Source organism: Nansenia antarctica (assembly GCF_963989245.1).
Source record: "Nansenia antarctica genome assembly, chromosome: 1".
Classification (NCBI taxonomy): domain Eukaryota; kingdom Metazoa; phylum Chordata; class Actinopteri; order Argentiniformes; family Microstomatidae; genus Nansenia; species Nansenia antarctica.
Window position 1 is genome coordinate 20,387,563 of NC_137674.1, and position 26,947 is coordinate 20,414,509.

Below are 26,947 nucleotides of genomic sequence, written 5' to 3' on the forward strand. Positions count from 1 at the left end.
CCCACACATCATTGCAAAAGAGCTGCAAAAAAGAGTAGCAGACACCGGTCTAGTTGTTCACAGGACAACAATACAGCGTACCTTAAACAACAAAGACCTACATGGCAGAGTTGCCAGAAAGAATCCTCTCCTACGACCTCAACACAAAATTAAGCGTCAGAGGTATGCAAAAGAAAACCGTGAGAAACCTGAAGCCTATTGGAACAATGTGCTTTGGATTGACGAAACCAAAATTGAACTTTTTGGCCACAACCAAAGAAGTTATGTTTTGAGACAAAAGGGTGAAGCATTTGTAGAGAAGAACACATTGTTAAGCATGGAGGTGGATCCATTATGCTTTGGGGTTGTGTAGCAGCTGGGGGCACAGGCAATATTGTGCGGGTGGAAGGAAGAATGGATTCCACCGAATATCAAGACATTCTAGAGGCTAACGTTCGACGGTGAGTCCAGAAATTGAAGTTGAAGAGAGGTTGGGTATTCCAGCAAGACAATGACCCGAAGCATACCTCAAAATCAACCATGAACCACTGTATACTGTATAAACCTCCAGGAAAGACGGATGAAGGTTTTGGACTGGCCATCACAGTCCCCAGACTTGAATATTATTGAAATTCTGTGGAGAGATCTAAAACATGCCATGCATGCAAGAAGGCCAAAGAATATTTCTGAGCTAGAGGTGTTGTTGTAGCTGGCTACAGGAAGTGTTTGCAAGCTGTTGCCGGAGGAGGAGTTACAAAGTACTAGCTGACAGGGTTCCCAAACTTTGCACAAGGCCTTTTTCCTTGTTTTATTATTTTTAACTTTATTATTTTTAACTGTAAAAAGTTACAAATAAAAATTAGGTTATGTTTGCTTCTTTTCACTTAGATATTTGCACCCCACTCACATACACACACACAGACACACACACACACACACACACACACACACACACACACACACACACACACACATACACACTGTACACACACTTGTTGTTACAGCAGATCCCATTCTGTCTTCTGTTACAGACATATTTTCTGCCAACTCTTGTCAAGATTTCAGAGTCATTTCAGTCAGATGGGGTTGTCTTCGCTGAGCCATCATTTAAAGTTGTTTTCTTTGTCCTCATAGGGATCTGTCCAACAACAGGATTGGCTGCCTCTCTCCTGACATGTTTGCAGACCTTGGCAGTCTCTCTAAATTGTGAGTAATCTCCAAATTGAAAACATACAGCACTGTATACTGTATAAACATACAGCACTGTACTCTGTATAAACATACTGCACTGTATACTGTATAAACATACAGCACTGTACTCTGTATAAACATACTGCACTGTATACTGTATAAACATACAGCACTGTATACTGTATAAACATACAGCACTGTACTCTGTATAAACATACAGCACTGTATACTGTATAAACATACTGCACTGTATACTGTATAAACATCCAGCACTGTACGCACAATGTGCGATAAGTGTAAACAATATATGTTGTTAATCTTAAAATAAGCCTGTTACAAGTAATGTATCAACAGATTATGTGGCGTTAGTGCTTGTGGAAAACGAGTGACATCTTGTTTTTTACCTCACAGGAATTTATCTGGAAATATTTTCTCTTCTCTGCCTGTGGGAATATTCACACACCTGGTGTCTCTCCGAGTCCTGTAAGCACACACACACGCACATACACAAACACCCACATGAGAACGAGTCCTGTAAGCACACACGCACGTACACAAACACCCACATGAGAACGAGTCCAGCAGTGAAAGGGTGGGAGTTAACTCCTGCGTTTGTGTCTGACCAGGCACTTCAGCACAGAGTCTCTTTTCTGTGACTGTCAGCTGGAGTGGCTCCTGCTGTGGGTGCGCTCCAACGCGGTGCGTATCGCCAACGACACCCTGTGTGTGTATCCAACACACCTCCACGGCCTGGAGTTCCGCAACCTGAGAGAACAGCAGCTCAGATGTGGTAAGGTCCCACCTTGCCCTTGTCTTTTTTTTTTACTTCGTTTTTATTTCAGTTTCAGCAACTTGTACAATCATGTCATGTTTTGGTTACAAAACCATTCTTTCCATTCTTTTAGCTGTGCACATATGGTCCATGAACGTGGTTCAAAGCAGACACACACAGAGCAAAAATTCAAGATCAGCAAAAATATTGACAGACATAGTGACAGAAATAAAAAGAAAGATTTTGAAATGAAAGAAAAAGGGTAGGGTGGGAATAAGGTCAGATGGGGGGGGGGGGGGGGGGGGTGTGTGCGCGTGTGCGTGTGCGTGTGCGTGTGTGTGTGTGTGAATGTGAATGTGAAAGTAATCTAGCGTATGTCTATGTGTACTGTAGTGATATCTTGCCGTCTTAATACCACTGTGGAGGGCTATACATAAGGAATAGCCTGCCATAATGTAAGAGGGTGTATGCATAGTTTGTACTATTGAATGTCTATGTGTGTATGCAGTGTTAGTGTAATGTCCCTATGCTTTCGGGGTACTGTACAGTTATGTATGTTTGCTGAAAAAGCGGGTGTGCTCACACACCGCTCGCTGTCTATGTACAAGAGACAATTTGAAATGATCCTACGTAATCCCTGCATGTGTTTTTCATTATGTGGAACAAGCCAAGCAATTCCAGGCTAATTCCACGCAGTTCCGTGACAAAGAGCCAAGACTGTAATAAGTGGATGGGACGGTGGATTCTCCTTCTCGGCGGGGCCACACATGCATTATGGGATCAGGAGTGATAATGTTCTGCCCCCCCCCCGCATGCCTCCGTCAGATTGGGATTACAGTGGTGATGTTCGGTTCTACTCTCTTCTACAAACAGGCTTTTAACATACCTTTTATTTATTTGTTTGGCAAAAGCAATGTGGTTTGGCTACGGTACAGCCCTCTCTAACAACCACTTCTGGTCATGTTATTTGCGAGGCTATTATCTCCATATGGGTTCACTTGATGTCGCAGGATGGTGAGTGGCTCTTTCCTGGCCGTGGTCGTTCTAACACGTATCAGTTGGTGGTGCAGCACCTGATGCCAGGTCACAGCCCCTCTACCACACGCCAGAAAGGAGGATTATTTCAATTATTATTTTCATTACGTTGAACCAATCCAAGCGGTTTGTAGGGTAAATTCCGTGGCAATAAATGTTGTCCTCCCGCTCCTTCTGATGAGTAGCAGATGTTAGAGGGCACACATCTTAGAGTGGTTACTTCCGGTGCATTCCATGGAATTATACATGGTCTCGACCAGGGTAATTGCCCGCGCGGATTTCCCTGGTCAGTCGCGTTCAGACACAAGCCGACCCTGGAAATTCCATGGAATCTACTGGGAAGGCTTGTATGTGTGAAAGGGCCTTTAGAGTGGTTATCCTTCCATACATGTTAGAGTGGTTATCCTTCCATACATGTTAGAGAGGTTATCCTTCCACATGTTAGAGAGGTTATCCTTCCACATGTTAGAGTTGTTATCCTTCCACATGTTAGAGTGGTTATCCTTCCATACATGTTAGAGTGGTTATCCTTCCACCTTAACCCTAACCCATACATGGAAGGATAACCCAAGGCCCCACTGAGAGCCAGTACACTCTGACGATCCCAGATCACTGTGATGTGTGATGAATGCATGTACCGTAGTCAGGTATGGTACCGCACTGACTATACATGTACATGTAGGTGAATCATTTAATTAATCTACTCAACAAGTTGAAGTGCTGTGTTTTTAACACTACGAGCGCGACGTTTTTTCGCCTACTTTTAGCGCGACGAGGTGTCGAATCACACGACCACTCCTCACAATGGGGGAGTGTGTACTGACGCACAAAGATCGCTGGATGGCGATGTCACACAAGAAGAGAAAATGACAAGATCACTACCCCTTAAAAATGCATGCAGGGAAAAAGAATAGTAATAAAGTTTGCAATATTGTGTTATCATAGTTATGAGCTTCACAGTGATAAAGTCTGTTTATTTGTCGTGAACTTCACCGGTAACGTCAGCCTGTCAGCCCCTGCAACTGCTCACAGGGGTTGTTATATTGTGATTATATGGAATGGCTGAATATGTTCATTCTTTTTATTTTGATTACATTATATAATTGTATTTGGTATAATGACAAATAAACTTAAAACTTGAATGATCTCACAGGAGCGCGTACCTGCATGGAGCGTTCATGTGCCGCAACCTGTTATAGTTAGTTTCACCTATATTGAAAAGAGCTGAAAGAAAATACATGAAAGAGTGCAGAATGATAAATAATTCAGAATGTTATTGGTTTTAATATTTCACAATCTGCCAGAATAAGCACGCTCCCTCGCACGCCCAGCCCATCATTTTTGATGCCGCTAATGTGTGTAATGAAAAGTGTGACAATGTTGAAAGACATGTGTAAGAGTCTCTAGGCACAGAGGGAGGTCGACACAGAGAAACGGTTCAATAAAGGCGTTTTATTTCGCGCACCAAGTTCAGCCACGCCCCTGGCGTGCTGAAGAGAGTCTTTTCTCCCAACTACTAATGACGTTGATACGTCATTGACAGCGCACGGCTGGTTTCGCCCGTCACGCCCGGCTGTTTGCCCCCCCCTTTCGGGTACTGCCCGCTCCACTCCTCCTGCTGGGATCTGCTTGCGGGTGCTGCACAGCCTCTCTCTCTCTCTTTCTCTCTCGCTCTCGCAACCGGTTTTCACCGCCTCCTTCGCTCTCCCGAGGGAACAAACACACACAGGTTAAAAAGACCAGTGGGATAACGAGTCTGACCACTGACACCTGTCCGTAATCAGCTCATTATCCCCCTCACAACGACAGTCTGGCTCCCTCTGCAGGCCAGAACGCGCCATGCTCCCCACAACATGATGTCATAATCAAAATATAAAACCTGATTGGATAAAATAAGATTCTGTTGTGATTGTGTTGACATTGTTGTGATGTCAAAAGAAATCTTGGTTATGTAATGTGTAAAGTGGAGAGGAGATTGATCGGGACTGCGGGAGTTTTCATTACTAACGAATGATGGTTGATTATTATTATACAAAAATAATAGTAATAAATATTGCAATATTGTGTTATTATAATTATGAGCTTCACAGAGATGCACAAACCTGTCGTGTTTATTTGTCGTGAACTTCACGCCGGCCGTAACATCAGCCCGGCGACTGCTGTAAGCTTGTAAGCATTGTAAGCGTGTAATACATGCTCTTGCGTGTTTCCATTCATGATGATGTGTTTCTGTAAATTCATATATGTATCCTATTGCATTATTTGAAAATTGACAGCGCTGTAAATAGTGTCATTCAATGCACAACGCACGTCATTTCACACGATTTTGATTGACTTTCTGCGGCAGCGAAATACATTATCAATATCTTATTATCAATTATCAATATACTGGTGGCCTAACATGGTCCAGCGGTCTAGCACCGTGGTCGTGCACACATATTCACATATTCACTTCTTCTCCTTACTTTCCTGTCTGTCTTCACTATATCAGTCCAATAACATGAAAACTATGAGTGGGACTGCCCCACTCAGAAAAACATTATACAATAACATTATATAAAAAAACAACATTATATACAATATTATAAATGTCCGTTCGTTATATAATATTCGTTGATGAGTACAGGCATAATCCAACGTAGGTTACTGCAATTACTTTGCTGCGGTAGCTATGCATGCACCACACAACTTGATAGGTACATACTGTGCAGTGTATCATTCATAACTGTACATAGGCTACACATATCATAATATCTTATCACTATTGCATGGAACTTGGGTAAACCGGTGTGAAAAAAAAAACTCAGCTCCAACAAATCTGAAGGGATTGGGAGATATACTGTACAGTTTATCATTTTCATAACTGTCTGTACATATACATATCTTATGTATCCCTATTGCTATATATAGCCTATATATAAACACATTATGTTACATACTTATCAGTCTTATCCACTGTATCTAATTCAGCACTGAAGCCTGAAGTTTGAGCACAGTGTGTGTCCCCTTGCTACCTCTGCTGATATAAAAGAGAATTGCAGCCTTGGAGAAAAAGATGGCAGCCGAATACCAAGGCAAATACACAGACACACACAGAAATACTACAAAATCGCTTTATATTACTCGATTTTGAAAATGTAAAGATACTGGGTGGTAGAACGCACATATCTAGGAAAAGTCATGAAAGGAGGGTCCTGACATTTGATCGAGTGCGAAGGTAGAATTTTTTTTGTACTCACTGGTGCCCAATGACACCTCACGGCTTTCCTAGTGTTAAGGAGTCAGTGCTGATATGATTTCAGCGCTGTTATAATGGAATCTCTGTCAGAGTGAGTTCTCTTCTCCCCACCTCCTGGTGAAGTGACCTCTCCCTCTAACCCTTCCAGTGACCTCTACCTCTAACTCTTCCAGTGACCTCTCCCTCTGACCCTTCCAGTGACCTCTCCCTCTGACCCTTCCAGTGACCTCTCCCTCTGACCCTTCCAGTGACCTCTCCCTCTGACCCTTCCAGTGACCTCTCCCTCTGACCCTTCCAGTGACCTCTCCCTCTGACCCTTCCAGTGACCTCTCCCTCTCTTCCTTCCAGTGACCTCTCCCATTGACCCTTCCAGTGACCTCTCCCTCTCTTCCTTCCAGTGACCTCTCCCTCTAACCCTTCCAGTGACCTCTCCCTCTGACCCTTCCAGTGACCTCTCCCTCTGACCCTTCCAGTGACCTCTCCCTCTCTTCCTTCCAGTGACCTCTCCCTCTCTTCCTTCCAGTGACCTCTCCCTCTCTGCCTTCCAGTGACCTCTCCCTCTGACCCTTCCAGTGACCTCTCCCTCTGACCCTTCCAGTGACCTCTCCCTCTCTTCCTTCCAGTTACCTGTCCCTCTCTTCCTTCCAGTGACCTCTCCCTCTCTGCCTTCCAGTGACCTCTCCCTCTGACCCTTCCAGTGACCTCTCCCTCTCTGCCTTCCAGTGACCTCTCCCTCTCTTCCTTCCAGTGACCTCTCCCTCTCTTCCTTCCAGTGACCTCTCCCTCTCTGCCTTCCACTGACCTCTCCCTCTAACCCTTCCACTGACCTCTCCCTCTGACCCTTCCAGTGACCTCTCCCTCTAACCCTTCCAGTGACCTCTCCCTCTGACCCTTCCAGTGACCTCTCCCTGTCTTCCTTCCAGTTACCTTCTCCCTCTAACCCTTCCAGTGACCTCTCCCTCTGACCCTTCCACTGACCTCTCCCTCTGACCCTTCCAGTGACCTCTCCCTGTCTTCCTTCCAGTGACCTTCTCCCTCTAACCCTTCCAGTGACCTCTCCCTCTGACCCTTCCAGTGACCTCTCCCTCTAACCCTTCCAGTGACCTCTCCCTCTGACCCTTCCAGTGACCTCTCCCTCTGACCCTTCCAGTGACCTCTCCCTCTGACCCTTCCAGTGACCTCTCCCTCTGACCCTTCCAGTGACCTCTCCCTCTGACCCTTCCAGTGACCCTCTCCCTCTAACCCTTCCAGTGACCTCTCCCTCTGACCCTTGCAGTGACCTCTCCCTCTGACCCTTCCAGTGACCTCTCCCTCTCTTCCTTCCAGACGGGCCTCTGGAGCTGCCCCTGTTCCAGCTCATCCCGTCCCAGAGACAGTTGGTGTTCCGTGGGGACCGCCTGCCCCTGCAGTGCACCGTGTCCTACCTGGACCCCTCGGTCACGCTGCAGTGGCGCCAGGACGGCCATGCGGTCCACACGCAGGAGGAGCGGGGGGTGTACGTGGACCGCACCCTCGTCCACGACTGCTGCATGCTCACCAGGTGGGGAATGCGAAGGAGAGAGTCATTGCATAAGTGCAATGTCACACACACACAGTCAGACACAGACACACAGACACACAGACACACAGACACACACAGACACACACACACACACACACACACACACACACACACACACACACTCTGTTGCTGGTAGTATCTGTTGTTGTGGGGGTCTGGTCTGTACCTCTGCAACCCAGTTTCAATTGAAAGCCATCATTCTGTTTGAAGCCAATTGTTGTCAATTTGCAGTGGGTGGCCCTAAACGTTTTCTGTTAGCTATTTAGTCACTGCTCCTCTCTGACATTTTCTTAATCCATTTGGAGTGAGTGAATGAAGTCTGTCTAGCCTCTAGCCTGAGTAAGTTACTTTAATCTTGTTTAAAGTCACTGGGTTGTTGGTAGGAAACCCAAGCGAGTGAAACCTGTCCGGTCGTACTATTTCTTATGATGACTGATGGTTAAACGATTCACTTACTTAGACGAACATATTTGTTGTAAATTGCTTTGGATAAAGGCATCTGATAAATGGCCCAAAAAGAATCAGTGTACACACACACGCTTAGATGGAAAGGCAATAATATAGTATATTGAGCACATATATATTTTCACATATACTGTAAGGACGCACACTCACACACACACACACACACACACACACACACACACACATACACAAATGTACAAACACAACCCCCCCCCCCCCCCTCGTCTATTGTAACTGTGATTTACCTTTGGGCTACCTGTGCCCTTGATAGAGATCTGAGAGGACAGGACAGAATGACGTTGGCATCGCTCCACCTCCTCTGCGGCCCTCTCCTCTCTGGAGGTTCCCAGGGTGCTGGGAGAACGCTGTTGCGGTACTGCGGGATCACACTCTAACAAGAACAGATGCTGAATCATAATTATGATGATAATGCATCCAGAAGCTCGGCTTTTCTCACATTTTTGGGGGGCCCCCCCTGCCGTACCTCCCCCTCCTCCTCCTCCTCCCCTTGTTTCCTCTCAGGCTGCTGTGTTAGCGCTAGCGTAGATTGGCGTGGCGGATGACTGGCTCAGACGGAGGAGGGCAGGGCGTCGCTGTTGATTGGTTTAACTGCCTCTCGCTCCGGGCCCGGGCTAGAACATAAATATTGATGGAGTGCTGACAGAAATATGTTTCCCTGTGTCAACAGGCTACAGAACGCTCGTTGTTACGGTTTACACAGCACCAGGAACGCCAGCTCCTTCCCCCTGTGAGGGAGGCATCCCAGCCTTCCTCAAGCTGCTGTCTGACCAACGCTTTCCTCTTTTAATATGCAAATATAACGGTAAATGGACTGACTTATATAGCGCCTTATTCCAAAGCACTTTCCTCTCGTTCACCCGTTCGCACACACATTCACACACCAATGGCGGCAAGCTACCATGCAAGGCGCAATTTGGGAGCAATTTTGGGTTCGGTGTCTTGCCCAAGGACACTTCGACATGTGACCAGCCGGGGCTCGAACCGCCGATCTGCCGACCTTGCGATCATTAGATGGCGGCTCTACCTCCTGCGCCACAGCCGCCCCTGATATGTATTCAAATATATTCTCAATAGTTCTGTGGGTGAGATGATGGCCTCAAAGTATGGAGGTTTTCTGCTGTAATGTTGCTGATGACTCATCACTTCATTATTCCATTATCGTATGGATAGTTTGTTCTTCCCAGATCCTCCAGAATGAAGTGACTAAGCATCACCACTCTAAAGTCTTTAATTCACTCTTTTGGCCACTGCGGTCAACATGGCGGTCACATGCTCTAACAACACAGGGCCCCTACCGCAGTCTGGAACATTCTAGACTAATAGCCTCGAAAGTAGAAGATTGCCTGACGGGGGCTGATGCTGTGCTTAGATCCCAGAGCTCTGTTCTCCCTGGGAGTGTGCATGTGTGTGTGTGTGTGTGTTGTCTCGAAGAGGCAGAGAGGGGGGGGGGGTGCAAAAATTATAATTTCCCCTCAGGGATCAATAAAAGTATGTCTTCTTCTTCAAAGACAAGACAAGGTGCTGTGGTGAATTGATTACTTTACTTTGAGTGCTGTGTGTGTGAACAGCGAGACGCTTAGAGAACCAGGCTAGCGGCCGCTGTTAGGCGCTCCTCTAATGGGAGTTGTCCTTATGCAAGCTGGCTCCAGTGAGTGTGTCTGGGTTAGGTGTCTGCAGTGATTTGTGACTTTAGTCACCATTAGCCCGGTCACCCTCTCTGCTCCCTGTAGCACACACACACACACACACACACACACACACACACACACACATACACACACACACACACACACACACACACACACACATATATACATACACACACACACACACACACACACACACACAGTATCGTTCTGTACTCTCCATACCAGAATCCCAAACCTCTCCTTTTCCACCCACCGCGGTCCCGACGGAATGTGATGGATTTCCCCTCGTTCACATTCTGATCAGCGCCCTCGCAATTAGTCGTCGCCTTCCCATTATATACACAAATTATGCAATTTTCTCCCCCCCGAAGTGGAACCTATACGGTAATGTTGTTGTTGGCAGCCGCAGCTCTCCCAGCAGAGAAATGGCAAAGGAAACTGCCTTCATTTCCACAAGTCGCAGACGAGTGTATAAAACAGCCCGTCCAACGAAAACACTCTCTCATTCTGGCCCTAGTCTGAAACCCACCTCCACCCTGCTCCTACGGTTTATCTTAAACAAGTGTGTCAAAAGACATGCAGGAAATTAGAGAGTGGAGAGCTTTTTGGCTCCGTTGCTCCTTCGTTAAATAAAGAAAACGGATGGGGGATTACTAATGTTCTGGCCCGCGCCGTGCCAGCCGGTGTCAGGGCCAGTTTAACAGCGTGGGGTGATATTTGAGTCATTATTCTTTGTTGATGTAGTTCACCTTGAAATAACGTTCTCCGTGTCAGTCACCCGAACCGTATATTAGTACGCCCCATTGGAGAGGAAAAGTCTAACCCACGCAGGATTTAGAACGTAGCTTTCCACGCTTTCAACGCCGTGATCGGACACGCCCGAGGCCAAGTCACGTTGAACTTGGGTTTGATGACCTCCAAAAAGATGATTCAATGTTTTCCCCTTTGCTCTCTCACCTCAAGGGTGGATGTGTGTGTTCATGCATGTGTGTGTGTTTGTTTGTTCCACGATCCCCATATCCAAGGCTGTCTGTCACTTTAGTCCTTTAGTATGCTGATGTGCATGTTTTTCTGCGTCTGCAAGAACACACAACACACCATGTTTGGAGGAGAAATGGCACTGCACATCACCCGAATAACACTCTACCAACAGTGAAGTTTGGAGTATCAGTATGTAAGAGGAAGTGTGAAACTAACTCAGATAGGGAGGCTCATATAAAATGCCAAAGCGTTGTTATGTTTGTTAGGGAGGGAGTGGTTCTAAAGTCTCAAGAGCAACATTATTGAAACCAATGGTTAATTATCAGCACAGGAGCACAATGCGTCCCTAATGAGGCCTTTGGGGAGCGCTGGGTGTAGAAAGCTCCACAATAGGGCAGTGTTGGTGTGGATTTAGGTCATTGCTTTGTATGTGCCCTTGTCCTGCTCTGAGGCTGTAGTGCACCCACTCCATTTTTATTATTCAGTGTGAGGACGACCTTCCGGGAATGTTGTCTACCATTAATGTTGTCCTGGAAAGTTGTCTACCCAACGACCCATGATCTGATGGCAGCACTAAGCCATATACAATCTGTTTATTTGGGTTTGAGGGCGATGCGGCCTATCCTGGAGAGTTTATGATCTAGTTGCCACTTTGTTGAGAGAGAGAGAGAGAGAGAGAGAGAGAGAGAGAGAGAGAGAGAGAGAGAGAGAGAGAGAGAGGCGGGGGGGATATTTCCCAGGGCACATTAGTGTGTTGGCCTCTGTTCACCAGTGATGTAACTGTCCCCTCTGCTCTACTGTTCACGGTAAGAGAACACACACACACACACACACACCAGGGTTTCTGTTCTGAAAATGTGGCACTGGACAAATGACTGGCAACATTTACATTTACCGTAGGCTACATTGGAGAAATGTACCAGACATCCATATGCACTGGGTGGGCAACCAATTAGGGTGTCCACCCACCGTGCCAAGAATGACAATTATGGTAATTAGTCTAAATAGAATAGAAAGCCTATATTATTATTATTATTATATTATTATTATTATTATTGTTATAAAATCAAATGTAACAATGTTCTTGTACTGACTTGACATGTTTGATCGAAAAGCCAAACATTGCAGCCTCCTTCCCAGACACTTCCTCCCAAAAGCACCAAAGGTCTGGTAAACCAACGCATCAAACTTGGCCTTCATTAAGTAGACAGCTCATCATGGGCGTCACCACCATATATTTGGGGGGGGACGTGTCCCCCCCACCTTTGAAACAAGGTCGTTTGGACCCCCCCACATTTGCCATCAAAAATATGTTGCATGACTGGTCAGCGTTATTTTCATTGCTTCACAATCAAATCCGTTCCACTTTATGAGTAGGGGATTGCCCATATCCAGAAGTCCACTCCGCGTTTTACTTCTGTTTTTAACACGGCAGCATCAGACACGCACGCAGATTCAAAACATTCAGACTGAGGCAAGACGATATTTAGATCATCCACCAAGATGGATATAAGGGAAAAAAAATCTAAGAAGACAAAAGTAAGTCAAAGTCATCCAAGTTTTCCCGTGAGTGGCCAAACAGCAACATTGCGTTCTCCCAAGGTCAAACACAGTCGGCTTTTCTGATAAGAATGTTAGCACCTTATGAGACATTCTCTGTATTAGCAATAGAATTAGCATAGCCTACTAGCAACCAAATACGAGCTAGATCAGCTATATGGCACTAGCAGTTTTGTTAGGCATTACTAGTGCGGTTAGACATGTTTAAATGCAGAACAGACACAGGCGAAATGTCATCAAAAGCACAGAATGGCGACAAACACCTCACAGTGCTTACCTGTCCTGTCATTTTTGCATCTCCTGCCCGTGTTCATTGCCCTGAGCATTTGCACTATTTAATTTGGCCATTGCACCCACCCAAAGAATCAATTTTGCATCTGATTGCTTGAGCTAGGGTTAAAAAATAAGAAGAAAACACCTGTTCCATTTATTTTTCTATTTCTAAAGTGCTTGTGATTGTATTTTTTGTATTGATGATTGTATTTCTATGTCAAATGTTCTATTAGAGAAAAACAATATGAACAAGTGCTCAATGCATCCCCATTTCTCCTGATATAGGTGGTTGAGAGTGAGAGTGAGTCAGAGGCAGGGGCAGCAGGCAGGGGCAGTGGAGACAGCTCTAATTCACTCTTTGATTTTGTTTGTTTGTTATAGTTGTATGTTCTGCAATGCACTGAAGAGGGCTAAGTTTGATTGTAATAGGCTCTGAGTAGCCTAGGTACATAATTTTATGTTTCCTCATAACTTTTTATTCAATTTGTTGACTCAAAGTTACCTCATTCTTTTCTAATTCACTCTTTGATTCTTTTTGAATCTTCATATTTAATAAAGTACCTAAAAAGTGCCACGTGTCAGTGTCAGGCCTCTGTGAGTTAAACCAAAACATAATAGTAGTCAGTAATTGCAGACCATGCCAGCTCCAAGGAAAAACAAAGAAAGACGGAGATTATTTTGGGTGTAAAACGCACCAGAATGCAGGAAATTGAATCTACTATTTAAAAAATTTCGGGGGGGGACCCCCAGACCCCCCGAAAAATAAGTGTCCCCCCCACATTCAAAAAGCTGCTGACGCCCATGCAGCTCATAGTCATTGGCTTTAACACTAGAGGAGCCACAGAGGGGTCACGGTGACCCCTGTGAGTAAAATGTGCGTTCTACCACCCAGTATCCTTACATTTTCAAAATCTAGCTAGTATAAAGCTATTTTGCAGTATTTGTGTGAGTTTGTATGTGTTTGCGCTAGTATTGCCACCATATTTTTTTTCCAAGGCTGCAATGCCCTTCAATATCAGCAGAGGTCGCAGGGGGACACTAAGAAGTGCCTATGTGTTAATAAGTGTTTATGCTACACATATTATCGAATCTAATTCAGAAAACATATATATATATATATATATATATATATATATATATATATATATATATATATATATAGCCTATACAGTGGGGCAAATAAGTATTTGATCCCCTGTCGATTTTGTAAGTTTGAACGGTCTATAACTTTAGTGGTAGGTTTATTTTAACAGTGAGAGACTGAATATCAACCAAAAAATCCAGAAAAACTGATTATATAAAAGTTATGAATTGATTTGCATTTGATCGAGGGAAATAAGTATTTGATCTCCTAGCAAAACATGAGTTAGAACTTGCAGGAGAAACCCTTGTTGGCAGCACAGAGGTCAGACGGTTCTTGTAGTTGGTCACCAGGTTTGTTCACATCTCAGGAGGGATTCTGGTCCGGTCCTCTTTGCAGATCCTCTCCAAATCCTTAAGGTTTTGTGGCTGTCGCTTGGCAACTCGAAGCTTCAGCTCCCTCCACAGATGTTCTATAGAAGCTTCAGCTCCTCCACAGATGTTCTATAGAAGCTTCAGCTCCTCCACAGATGTTCTATAGAAGCTTCAGCTCCTCCACAGATGTTCTATAGAAGCTTCAGCTCCTCCACAGATGTTCTATAGAAGCTTCAGCTCCTCCACAGATGTTCTATAGAAGCTTCAGCTCCTCCACAGATGTTCTATAGAAGCTTCAGCTCCTCCACAGATGTTCTATAGAAGCTTCAGCTCCTCCACAGATGTTCTATAGGACTAAAGTCCGGAGACTGGCTAGGCCACTCCATGACCTTAATGTGCATCATCTTCAGTCACTCCTTGTTGCATTGGCCGTATGTTTTGGGTCATTGTGGTGCTGGAAGACCCATCCACCACTCATTAAATCGCATGAGTCATCTCCCACAGCACGTCCTCCCAGTCCCCAGTGCTTTCATACCACACATTTCTGATTTGCAGCTTACATGTCTTAGCCATGTGATTCACTGAAATCAGATAATAACACACTTCACTGAGTAAATTCACTCCCACTAAGGCCAGGCTTGAGTTGTTGTTATTCCAGGTTTCTATGCACAGTGTGCAATAGCCTGGGGACGAGGTTAGGACCCAATAAACAGCTCTGATCACCAGAGTGGCATGTCAGTAAAGGCTTCTAGCAAGAGAGAGCAACGTTAGTAGGGTCAACACCCCACCGCAAATTGGCCAGATGCCCACAATGACGGAAGATCTCCCACATTATAACATCACGCATTCCAAAAGCCGTCACGTCATAATATGATATACCATGACTCTACCCACGGATGTGGGGTCTGAGGCTCACCTATGTTGGCTTCACTCCTATGAGATAAAGTCATCCTACCAGATAAAGTCATCCTACCAGATAAAGTCATCCTACCAGATAAAGTCATCGTGTGAGATAAAGTCATCCTACCAGATAAAGTCATCGTGTGAGATAAAGTCATCTGGAGGTACTGGGGTAGCCCTCGGAAAAAGACTGATATTGGATGAAGCTCAGAGGAGTTCTATTTAGGGCCTGACTGGAGACTTAAAACACTACTTTGTGGTTGTGTCCCTTGGCAAGGAGGCTGCTGTTTTATGGAGCGAGAGAGAGTGAGAGATAGAAAGAGGGAGCTGTGTTATATTTGTGCCTGTGGTGTTCTGGTGGAGAGACTAGGGGGGCAGCAGCTCTGTGTTGACTGTCAGGGGGGTTACTCAACACCGGCCTCACAGTCACTCTGAGGTACTGTACAGCATAGCAGCCACAGCACAGCTTTATTCCTCAACATGACCCTCGGACATCTCAGAGAAACAGCCACAACCTTTCATCTATATCTGTTAAAGATGTGCGTTATGATGGAGACCAGGCTATATTAGGGTCATTCAGCAGACCACCAGTCGATTTGTGAGTTGTGATGTCTAATTAGACGTGTAGATGCTTTAGTCAATACATGCATTACAGCACGACTAGAATTATCGAAACAATGTTCTCACTGAAATCTTAGTCCAACATGCTCTTCAGGTGCTGAATCCTTGTAGAATATCTTAGAGAATAAAGCATGGACAGCACTCTAATTGATACGGCTTATATGTTCTTTTTAATGCACGGACGAGATCTCAGTCAACTGTTCAAATTAGATTTCAAGCCTTTGGAGTCCCCTCTCAGAAAATGAGTGGTCAGCCCAATGCAGACCAGATGGAACTGTAGTTATTTTATTATTTCTATCCTCTCAGAGTGTGTAATTGAAGCAAAGTTACTAATAATAGAATAGTTCCGGTCCTGGCAATTGTTCAGAGTTTAGCTTTTTCTCCATATTGCATCACATACAGGTGTCCGTTGATATGATTTGCCTTGAATCCGATCGATATGATTCAATATTTGTTTGTCTATTTTCATTCTGACCAATGATATTGAAAGAGGCAGCAGCAGGAAGGTAATCAGAGGAAAGGCTGAGCCTTTGGAGATTATTGGGGGAAAAACCTTCAGGGAACTCTCAAATTCACGTTTCTGAATACATATTTCCTGCACATCTTCTGTTCCGAGGCGCTGTCAAGGATTAGTCTCTGGCACATCAGAGTGCAGTCAGCCACTAATCAGTTTGACTGTGGCAGATTTAAGTGCCTTCCCTTGCCTGTCACTTATAATTCGAATGTCAATTGTCGCACACCCATGCAAAGAAGTGTTGTTCCCCCAAAGTCAAATCTGGAAAACTCGTGGTTTCAAAGTTATTTTTTTTAAGTAATTTTTTCCAAGTGGGGCAGTCCCACTAGGTTTTTTTATTTTATTGATAGAGACAGCATAGATTATGACAGGAAGGATGGGTGAGAGAGAGAAGGGATGACAAGCAGGACATATCCGCGGCAGGAATCGAACCGGCGACCCTGCGGTTACATGGTCGACGCTTAACCCACTACGCCACCTAAGCGCCCCGAAAACTTGTGGTTTCAGAGACTGCAGCTCCTGTTGTGCGGACAACACTATAACCGCCGCTTCACAAAGTATGGACATTTGGATTTGACCGTGAATTCGAATAGTGTCAGTAAAGCAAACAGTTGGCTTTTCTACTTTATAGGGTTATATTTTTTTGTTGCCTAGCAATTTGTTGAGTTTGTTTTCACACAATATGATGAGTGAGCAGTCCTCCAAATGAGTGTATGGAGCTCCAATGTAAATCATTGTACATCCACCTTTACTTAACCAAGCTTTCTTTCCCAGAGGAGATCAGCTCTGTAGAAGTGGTAATCAGACAATCTCATCTCAGCCACAGTTGTAAGATGGCAGTAGTCCTTGTGAGGTGACGAGGACACATGCTCACAGATTACTCTTTTTTTTTTCTCTCCAGCGAAGTCGTCCTCTCCAACATCGACATCGACGGCTCTGGCACCTGGGAGTGCCTGGTGACTAGTTCCCGTGGCAACAGGTCCAGACAGATGGAGATCGTGGTGTTGGAGACGTCTGCACCCTACTGTTCAGCAGAGAGGGTCAGCAGCAACAAGGGGGACTTCAGGTGGGTGTTCAGACAGAGGTTCAGCAGGCCTGACTAACCAGGTCAGCCACAGGGAAGGGTTCCACAACAAGAGAGACCTCATGTTAGTATTCATGAAGACAGATTGTGACCATGGATTGTGACCTTCTGCTCACTTACAAATCCCTCCACGCCTGCGCCCCCCAGTACCTAACTGACCTCCTCACCTAACATACCCCTTTCTCGTGAACCTGCAGTCCTCAGACATGGGTCTGCTGTCCACCCCCCACACCAAACTACAGACCTTTGGGGACAGAGCCTTCAGCGTGGCTGCACCTACCCTCCCTCCCCACAGTGATCCGCAACGCCCCCACCCTGGACTCCTTCAAATCAGCCCTCAAAACCCATCTGTTCACCAAGGCCTTTGGCCCCTAGTCACTGTTTCTGTTTTGCTTTGTTTGTTTTCTGTTTCGTCTGACCATTTCCTTTAGTAAAGTCTTGGGTTTCATGAAAGGCGCTATATAAATCCAAGTTATTATTATTCTTATTATTATAAAGGGAAAGACCATTACAGTGGAGTAGGAAACTACAATGTGGAATTCATATTTATTTGAATGCAAGTTACTTTAATGCATTACCCTCATGCATAGTGTATGGCATATTAATCGAATGAAATGCAAATAAACATGCTAGCTTTATGGAATGGTATAAAACAGTCCAATTAGTCTTGCTCTTGCTGGCACTTCACATACTAGGGAAAAGAGCCCCCCCCCTCCCTCTCCCTATCCACCTGCAGGGCTTGCTGCTGTTGTGTTGTTGTGTTCTCTCCACGGTTACCGCTGTACTTTACAGCAGTGCAGTAAGCATGGAAGCCTTTGTTTCTACCGAGCAACGACGTAATGGGCTGGAAAATGAGACATTTTGGGGGGTTGCGGGGGGAAATTAGTGCCATTCATTACTAAGTAGCCAGGGCTATGGTGACAGGAGGAGAGAGACCCGCTTCCACAGCCTCATGAACAGATCTCCAACCCCACATATCGGCCCCTACGTTTTCACTTGGAGTACCAGGGTTGAAACGAACCAACATTGAAGCTGTTTTATCTCTATGGTGTTATCTTAACAAGACTACATGACACCGTGGTGTCCAGGCTAGTGGGCATCTCATGATCCTCCTCCTCACCTACAAATCCCTCCATGCATGCGCCCCCCAGTACCTAACTGACCTCCTCACCCAACATACCCCTTCACGGAACCTGCGGTCCTCAGACATGGGCCTGCTGTCCACCCCCCCGCCCCAACCTACGGACCTTCAGGGACAGTTGGCAGCTCCCAACCTCTGGAACTCTCTCCCCACAGTGATCCGCAATGCCCCCCACCCTGGACTCCTTCAAATCAGCCCTCAAAACTCATCTGTTCACCAAGGCCTTTGGCCCCTAGTCTAGTTCTGTCACTGTCACGGTCTTTGTTTTCTTTGTTTTTTCTTTTTTTGTTCTGTCTGTCTGACTTTCTGTCTGTAAAATCTGTAAAGCGTCCTTGGGTTTGAGAAAGGCGCTGTATAAAACCAAGTTATTATTATTATGTTATATTTGGTGACAGGTGGCCCAAGACCCTGGCGGGGATCCTGGCCTTCCTGACCTGCGCCCCGGCCACGTTCGGCTCCGCCCCTCCCCCCCCCGGCACGGCCCCCCACCCCCCCACGCAGAGAGAGAAGAAGGCCTGGCGGAGGTGCGACCGGGCGGGCCGCTGGGCGGAGGAGGACTATACCCAGTGTCCCTACGCCAGCGAGGTGACCCGCGTACTGCACGAGCTCACTCAGGTACGCCCGCTATCATTGACATTTTTGCCATTTAGTAGACGCCTTATTCCAAAACGACTTACAATCGATACGTTTGACTAATCAAGTGAATCATCAATTCACCAGTTTGTAGCAGGAAGAGTCATCTAGCTCAGGCCATTGGCAGTCGTCGTAGTAGAAAATAATTTTATTATTATTTTTAACACACGAGAAACAGTACAAGGGAGGAAAGTAGAACTCTTAGGAGACGCAGTATAGGGGGAAGCAGGTGTCTCAGGAGGCACAGTACTGGGGGGGTAGTAGAAGTCTCAGGAGGAGCAGTACAGGGGGTAGTAGAAGTCTCAGGAGGAGCAGTACAGGGGGTAGTAGAAGTCTCAGGAGGAGCAGTTAAGGTGTAGCCTGAAGAGATGGGTCTTCAGTCTCCGGCAGAAGATGGGTGACTCTGCAGTTCTGACAGCCGTGGGAAATTCATTCCACCAGCGGGGAGTCCGTATAGCTATCTTCTCATCAACTGTATCCAAGGAGAGTCAGGCTCCAAACTAGCCTTTAGTCATCCACACTATTTGAAAAAGTAGCTATAGTACACCCTCTTCAAATGTATTCATGCACCTTTTCACTTTGAGGTAATATCTGTCTGGATTAATATCCACAGGGACGGAGCTCACAGGGGGAGATGACTGTACGTGTGTGAGTCCTAGCTCTCTAGTCTGTTCTAATTCCGTCTTCGCTCTTCCAGATGACCATAAACACCACCAACGCCCAGCCGCTGGCCCAGCAGCTCGTAGCCTTCACCAGCAGGGCGGCGCACTTCAGCGACGTGATGGACGTCATCTACGTGACCCATCTGGTGGAGCGGCTCACCCGCCTGGTGGACCAGCGCAGAGATGTAGGGAGGCAGCCCACAGCACTCCAAAACACACACACACACACACACACACACACACTTCCTCCACATCCAGCTGTCCACTACGCTTTAGAACGTGTCTGACCGCACATTTTCAATTCAAGAAAAGACACAATAAAGAGCCCTAACCCTAACTGTTTCCCTTGGAAGGGCTGTTTATACTGCAATGAAAAGGCACATGCATGGATGTCTTTTTTTTTTTTTGCTCTGGTTAGCTGGCTAGCCTATTTGACTCCAGCGCCACAAGTTAGCTTGACGCTTGAGTGCTAATTCCCCCAGATGTCATCAGTTCCAGCAATCTAGTAACATGCAATTTAGGGAAACTATACTTATTGTTAGCTGCTATTTTTGACCTGGCATTATTTGAGGGTTTCGTGCCGTGAGCCCTGGCCGTGTTTCAGCTCCTAGCCTCTTGTAGGACTTGTTCAGACCACAGCTTAAATAGAAATAGCCGCAGGTCCGAGGATCTCCATTTGAGGAACCGAACATTGAGTTTACGGTAAGCCCTTACAAGCCCATACAGTTCAGGAACAGATACTTCTTAGCCTGCTGCTGTCCTGTTTGGTCGTCTTCCATTGGTTCTCAGAAGCTCTCCCTCCCTGTTTGTCTTGACCATGGTGATGACGCACCTGAATGACAACCAGACTGCCCGAGGACCCGCTGCTTCTCCCTATCTGACATTAAGAGTGAACAGGATGTTTGACCTCATGAAGGAGGTCTGAGGAGGGAGTGTGGCTGTGACCAGTATGTCTGCTTCATCAGTATGTCTGCTTCATCAGTATGTCTGCTTCATCAGTATGTCTGCTTCATCAGTGTGTCTGCTTCATCAGTATGTCTGCTTCATCAGTGTGTCTGCTTCATCACTATGTCTGCTTCATCAGTATGTCTGCTTCATCAGTGTGTCTGCTTCATCAGTATGTCTGCTTCATCAGTGTGTCTGCTTTATCAGTATGTCTGCTTCATCAGTGTGTCTGCTTCATCAGTATGTCTGCTTCATCAGTGTGTCTGCTTCATCAGTATGTCTGCTTCATCACTATGTCTGCTTCATCAGTGTGTCTGCTTCATCAGTATGTCTGCTTCATCAGTATGTCTGCTTCATCAGTGTGTCTGCTTCATCAGTATGTCTGCTTCATCAGTATGTCTGCTTCATCAGTATGTCTGCTTCATCAGTGTGTCTGCGTCATCAGTATGTCTGCTTCATCAGTATGTCTGCTTCATCAGTGTGTCTGCTTTATCAGTATGTCTGCTTCATCAGTGTGTCTGCTTCATCAGTGTGTCTGCTTCATCAGTATGTCTGCTTCATCAGTGTGTCTGCTTCATCAGTATGTCTGCTTCATCAGTATGTCTGCTTCATCAGTGTGTCTGCTTCATCAGTATGTCTGCTTCATCAGTGTTTCTGCTTCATCAGTATGTCTGCTTCATCAGTATGTCTGCTTCATCAGTATGTCTGCTTCATCAGTATGTCTGCTTTATCAGTATGTCTGCTTTATCAGTATGTCTGCTTCATCAGTGTGTCTGCTTCATCAGTATGTCTGCTTCATCAGTATGTCTGCTTCATCAGTGTGTCTGCTCCATCAGTGTGTCTGCTTCATCAGTATGTCTGCTTCATCAGTGTGTCTGCTTCATCAGTATGTCTGCTTCATCAGTGTGTCTGCTTCATCAGTGTGTCTGCTTCATCAGGGCAGTACTAGTGTGACTCCAGGCCAGTGAGAGGTTCCTCTGGAAGACACGTCAATACTGGGATCCCCAGAAGGCTAGGATTAATACCAGGGCTGTAAAGTATAATAATAATAATAACATGGATTTATATAGCGCCTTTCATAAAACCCAAGGACGCTTTACAATTCTAAAGGAAATGGTCAGACAGACAAAACAGAAAACAAACAAAGCAAAACAGAAACAGTGACTAGGGGCCAAAGGCCTTGGTGAACAGATGGGTTTTGAGGGATGATTTGAAGGAGTCTAGGGTGGGGCCGTTGCGGATCACTGTGGGGAGAGAGTTCCAGAGGGTAGGTGCAGCCACGCTGAAGGCTCTGTCCCCAAAGGTCCGTAGTTTGGTGCGGGGGGTGGACAGCAGGCCCATCATGTATTATATATACACAGAGAGAAAGATATATTAGGTATATTAGAATAATAGGACATAATTAGTTTTTTTTTTTTTTTACAAATTCATTACATTTTTATATATATATCAGTCAGACCAAGCACAAGAAGTTAAAGCTAAAATGTGTGACGTGTGGAAAAGTAAACAAGCTTCAAGCAATTACCACTCATCTGTCTTCATCTATGGGATGGTAATGGCAATACGCACCATTGGTTTGGAGGCCATCATTTCATTGTTAACTTGTAAAGTACCCTATTACTCCCCCACTCATTGTTAAAGGACCACTTCTGGGGCTGTTGTCTAGACGTTTCTAGAACATCTCTAACTACCTTCATTGCGAGGTGGAAAGTAAGGCATTTCACACATTAGATGAATCGGTAGCTAAACTAATAGGAAAACATGAATCAACTAATTGTTTTAATCGAGTCACAGCCCTAATTAAACCCAAACCCCATCTCCCATTGAATAACATTTAAGAACAAAGAAACCATGAAATGGAAGGAAAATAGTTAAACTGCCATTTATAAGGAAGTGATTATGCCCCATTGGAGCCGGTAATCTAAATTAAATCTTCTATAATGAATTAAGTTGCCATCACCACCCTCGTCGTTCCCAGTTGGGGTGATGGATGTGTTCTCTGGGGGATGTGATAGATGGTGATGTTGGGTCTCTCTCTCCTCCAGCTGGGAGACTACATCTCAGACATAGCCAGTAACATGATGCTGGTGGAGGAACACGTCCTGTGGATGGCCCAGAACGAGGCTAGGGCATGCACGCGCATCGTCCAGTGTGTGGAGCGGATCGCCGACCTGGCTCTGACTAGAGACACTCAAGCCATATCAAAGGTATGCACGCACACATCATAGCCACAGCCACACACGCACGCACCATAGCCACAGCCACACACGCACACACGCACCATAGCCACAGCCACACACGCACACACACACCATAGCCACAGCCACACACGCACCATAGCCACAGCCACACACGCACACACACACCATAGCCACAGCCACACACGCACACACGCACCATAGCCACAGCCACACACGCACACACACACCAAAGCCACAGCCACACAGGCACACACGCACCATAGCCACAGCCACACACGCACACACGCACCATAGCCACAGCCACACACACACCATAGCCACAGCCACACGCACACACAGACCATAGCCACAGCCACACACGCACACACACACCATAGTCACAGTCATATCAAAGGTACACACACACACACACGCACACACACACACACACACACACACACACACACGTGCACGCACGCAGACAGACAGACAGACAGACAGACAGCTCTGTAGGATCAGCAGTATTCTCACTGATTCTGTATTCTCTCCTCTTTCTTTCTTTTTTCTTTCATTCTTTCTTACACTCTCTCTCTGTCTCTCTCTCTCCCTGTCTCTCTCTCTCTCTGTCTCTCTCTCTGTCTCTCTCTGTCTCTCTCTCTCTATCTCTGTCTCTCTCTCTCTCTCTTTGTCTCTCCCTCTCTCTTTCTCTGTCTCTCTCTCTGTCTCTCTCTCTCTCTCTCTGTCTCTCTCTCTCTCTCTGTCGGTCTCTCTCTCTCTCTCTCTGTCTCTCTCTCTCTCTGTCTCTCCCTCTCTGTCTGTTTCTGTCTCTCTCTCTCTCTGTCTCTCTCTCTCTCTGTCGGTCTCTCTCTGTCTCTCTCTCTCTCTCTCTCTCTCTGTGTCTCTCCCTCTGTCTGTCTCTGTCTGTCTCTGTCTCTCTCTCTCTCTCTGTCTCTCTCTCTTTCTCTCTCTCTCTCTGTCTCTCTCTCTCTCTCTGTCTCTCTCTCTCTCCCTCTCTCTCTCTCTCTCTCTCTCTCTCTCTCTCTCTCTCTCTCTCTCTCTCTCTCTCTCTCTCTCTCTCTCTCTCTCTCTCTCCAGGTATCTCCTAACATTGCTCTGGAGGCGTTTCTGATCAGGCCCTCTAACTTCCTGGGTCTGTCTTGCACGGCGGTCCAGCGCTCCCTCCTGCCTCCCCTCTCCAGTGAGCCGCCCCCCTGGGGGGTGGACGGGGACCTGGAGGCCATCGGGGACACCCTCCTCAACTTCAAATGTCACACGGTCAACAGCAGCGGCTCCCCCGCCAGCCAGCTCAACAAGGTACCAGTCAATCACATCACGATCATAACCTGACATAACCTCTCCTCTCTAATGCGTTGCTACATTACTAATGCATCACTACATGCATAATTAACGGGTTACACTCAAGATGCACACTGGAAAGTGTTGCTGTAAAGAGTGCACTTTTTACTGCACACTCCATAGTGTAATAGCAATAGCGTGTTAGCGTGACGCTACTGTCCGGCCTAAGACTGTTGATTGTTTGATTGTTTGCTAAGACTGTTAGACTGTTTGGGTGACGTGCCATGCTGTATATCAGTCTGTGAGAGGCTGTGGGGTTGTTGGGGGGGGAGGAGTCGGGGTGGGGGGAATGTAGGCCACTCCCCTGAGAAGGATCCGGCGGCCTTGCGTCCCTGTCACAGTAAATCACCTGGTCACCCTGGTCACCCTGGTCACCCTGGTCCCCTGGTCACCCTGGTCACCCTGGTCCCCTGGTCACCCTGTCCCCTGGTCACCCTGGTCACCCTGTCCCCTGGTCACCCTGTCCCCTGGTCACGCTGGTCCCCTGGTCACCCTGTCCCCTGGTCACGCTGGTCCCCTGGTCACCCTGGTCACCCTGGTCACACCTCCAGACAAACACACCACCTCAGCAGAGACTAAACTGGAAATGGTAAATGGACTGCACTTTTATAGCGTCTTTATCCAAAGCGCTTTACAACAGCCTCTCATTCACCCATTCACACACACATTCACACACCAATGGCGGCAAGCTACCATGCAAGGCGCCGGCCCTCTCACTGGGAGCAATTTTGGGGTTCAGTGTCTTGCCCAAGGACACTTCGACATGTGGCCAGCCGGGGCTCGAACCGCCGATCTGCCAACCTTGCAATCATTAGACGGCATGTATGTGTACATTGAGGTGGCATTCATTATTCTGCAATAATTCAATAGTTACAGTTGAACTCTGACGTTTACATACACCTTAGCCAAATACATTTAAACTCTGTTTTTCACAATTCCTGACATTTCCTGACAGCCTAGTAAGCATTCCCTGTCTTAGGTCAGTAGGATCACTACCTTATTTATTTATTTATTTAAGTGTATATGAAATATCAGAATAATAATAGAGAGAATTATTTATTTTAGCTTTTATTTCTTTCATCACATTCCCAGTGGGTCAGAAGTTTTTAAATACACTTTGTTAGTATTTGGTCGCATTGCCTTTAAATTGTTTAACTTGTGTGAAATGTTTTGGGGTAGTGTGACGGCCCTCTGGCCTTGTCTGGCCTACTAACCTTTGTTTTGTTTATCGTTTATTTGGTGTGTGTCTCCCGGACGAATCCCCATTTTGTTACGACCTGGCTCTAGGCCATAACAAAAATGGAGACACACCAAATAAACAATATATAATTAAGTATTTATTAAAAATAACTAAGGAGAACTAAGGCAATAATCCAATGAGGTATGATAATCCGTATATCAGTAGTGTAAGTGAGTGGATGCAGTGGAAAGTATGGTGAGGAGGGTGTTGTATGGTGTAACGCAACATAACAAAAGGAACAAATGGTGCTGGTGGAGAGAGAGAGAGAGCTGGGAACTGGAGCCTCTTTTAAACTCTAATCAGGAGACACAGACAGCTGCGCTGAATCCACCTGATTGGGCTCCAGCCCCGCCCACCAGGTAGCCTACCTGGACAAAACAAAGGTTAGTAGGCCAGACAAGGCCAGAGGGCCGTCACAGTAGCCTTCCACAAGCTTCCCACAATAAGTGGGTGGGATTCTGGTCCATTCCTCCTGACTGAACTGTAACTGAGTCAGGCTTGTAGGCCTCCTTGCTCATACACACTTGTTCAGTTCTGTACACTAATGCTCTGTAGGATTGAGGTCAGGGTTTTGTGATGGCCACTCCAATACCCAATAGTTCTTAAGCCATTTTGCCACAACTTTGGAAGTATGCTTGGGGGTCATTGTCCATTTGGAAGACCCATTTGCGCCCAAGCTTTAACTTCCTGGCTGATGTCTTGAGATGTTGCTTCAATCATCGATGTTTTAAACTGCACCAGTCCCTCCTGCAGCAAAGCACCCGCACAACATGATCTTGCCACCCCCGTGCTTCACTTTTGAGATGGTGTGAAGGTTGAGATGGTGTTCTTCGGCTTGCAAACCTCCCCCTTTTCCCTCCAAACATAACGATGGTCATTATGGCCAAACAGTTAAAACATTTTTATTTCATCAAACCAGGAGACATTTCTCCAAAAAGTAAGATCTTTGTCCCCATGTGCAGTTGCAAACCGCAGTCTGGTGTTTTTAAGCCTTTCAGGTTTTGTGGATATAGGACTGGTTTTACTGTGGCTATAAATACTGTTGTACCTGTTCCCTCCAGCATCTTCACAAGGTCCTTTGCTGTTGTTCTGGGGATTGATTTGCACTTCACACCAGAGTACATTCAGCTCTAGGAGACACAACACTTCTCCTTCCGGAGAGGTATGACAGCTGTGTGGTGCCATGGTGTTTGTACATGGTGTTTGTACTTGTGTACTACTGTTTGTACAGATGAACGTGGTCACTTCAGGTGTTTGGGAATTGCTCCCATGGATGAGCCAGATTTGTGGAGGTCCACCATTTTTTTATGAGGTCTTGGCTGAGTTTGAAGGTAGGCCTTAAAATACATCCACAGGTACACCTCCAATTGAAATTATATCAATTAGGCTGTCAGAACCTCCTAAAGCCGTGACATAATTTTTTGGAAGTTTCCAAGCTGTTTAAAGGCACAGTCAACTTAGGGTATGTTACTACTTCTGATCCACTAGAAT

General features: G+C 46.1%; 1 protein-coding gene across 1 annotated transcript in view; it reads left to right on the forward strand.

Annotated features, from left to right (window-relative positions):
- The window catches only part of adgra1b (adhesion G protein-coupled receptor A1b), a gene marked incomplete at both ends in the record, with an annotated part of 166,030 nt that overhangs the window by 35,222 nt on the left and 103,861 nt on the right, over positions 1-26,947 (forward strand). The window contains 9 exons of the mRNA XM_080537705.1: positions 1,114-1,185; positions 1,582-1,653; positions 1,797-1,960; positions 7,542-7,755; positions 17,117-17,281; positions 18,836-19,055; positions 19,771-19,920; positions 22,726-22,887; positions 23,956-24,174. Coding sequence (XP_080393831.1) covers positions 1,114-1,185; positions 1,582-1,653; positions 1,797-1,960; positions 7,542-7,755; positions 17,117-17,281; positions 18,836-19,055; positions 19,771-19,920; positions 22,726-22,887; positions 23,956-24,174 — 1,438 coding nt within the window. The remainder of the gene's footprint in view (positions 1-1,113; positions 1,186-1,581; positions 1,654-1,796; positions 1,961-7,541; positions 7,756-17,116; positions 17,282-18,835; positions 19,056-19,770; positions 19,921-22,725; positions 22,888-23,955; positions 24,175-26,947) is intronic.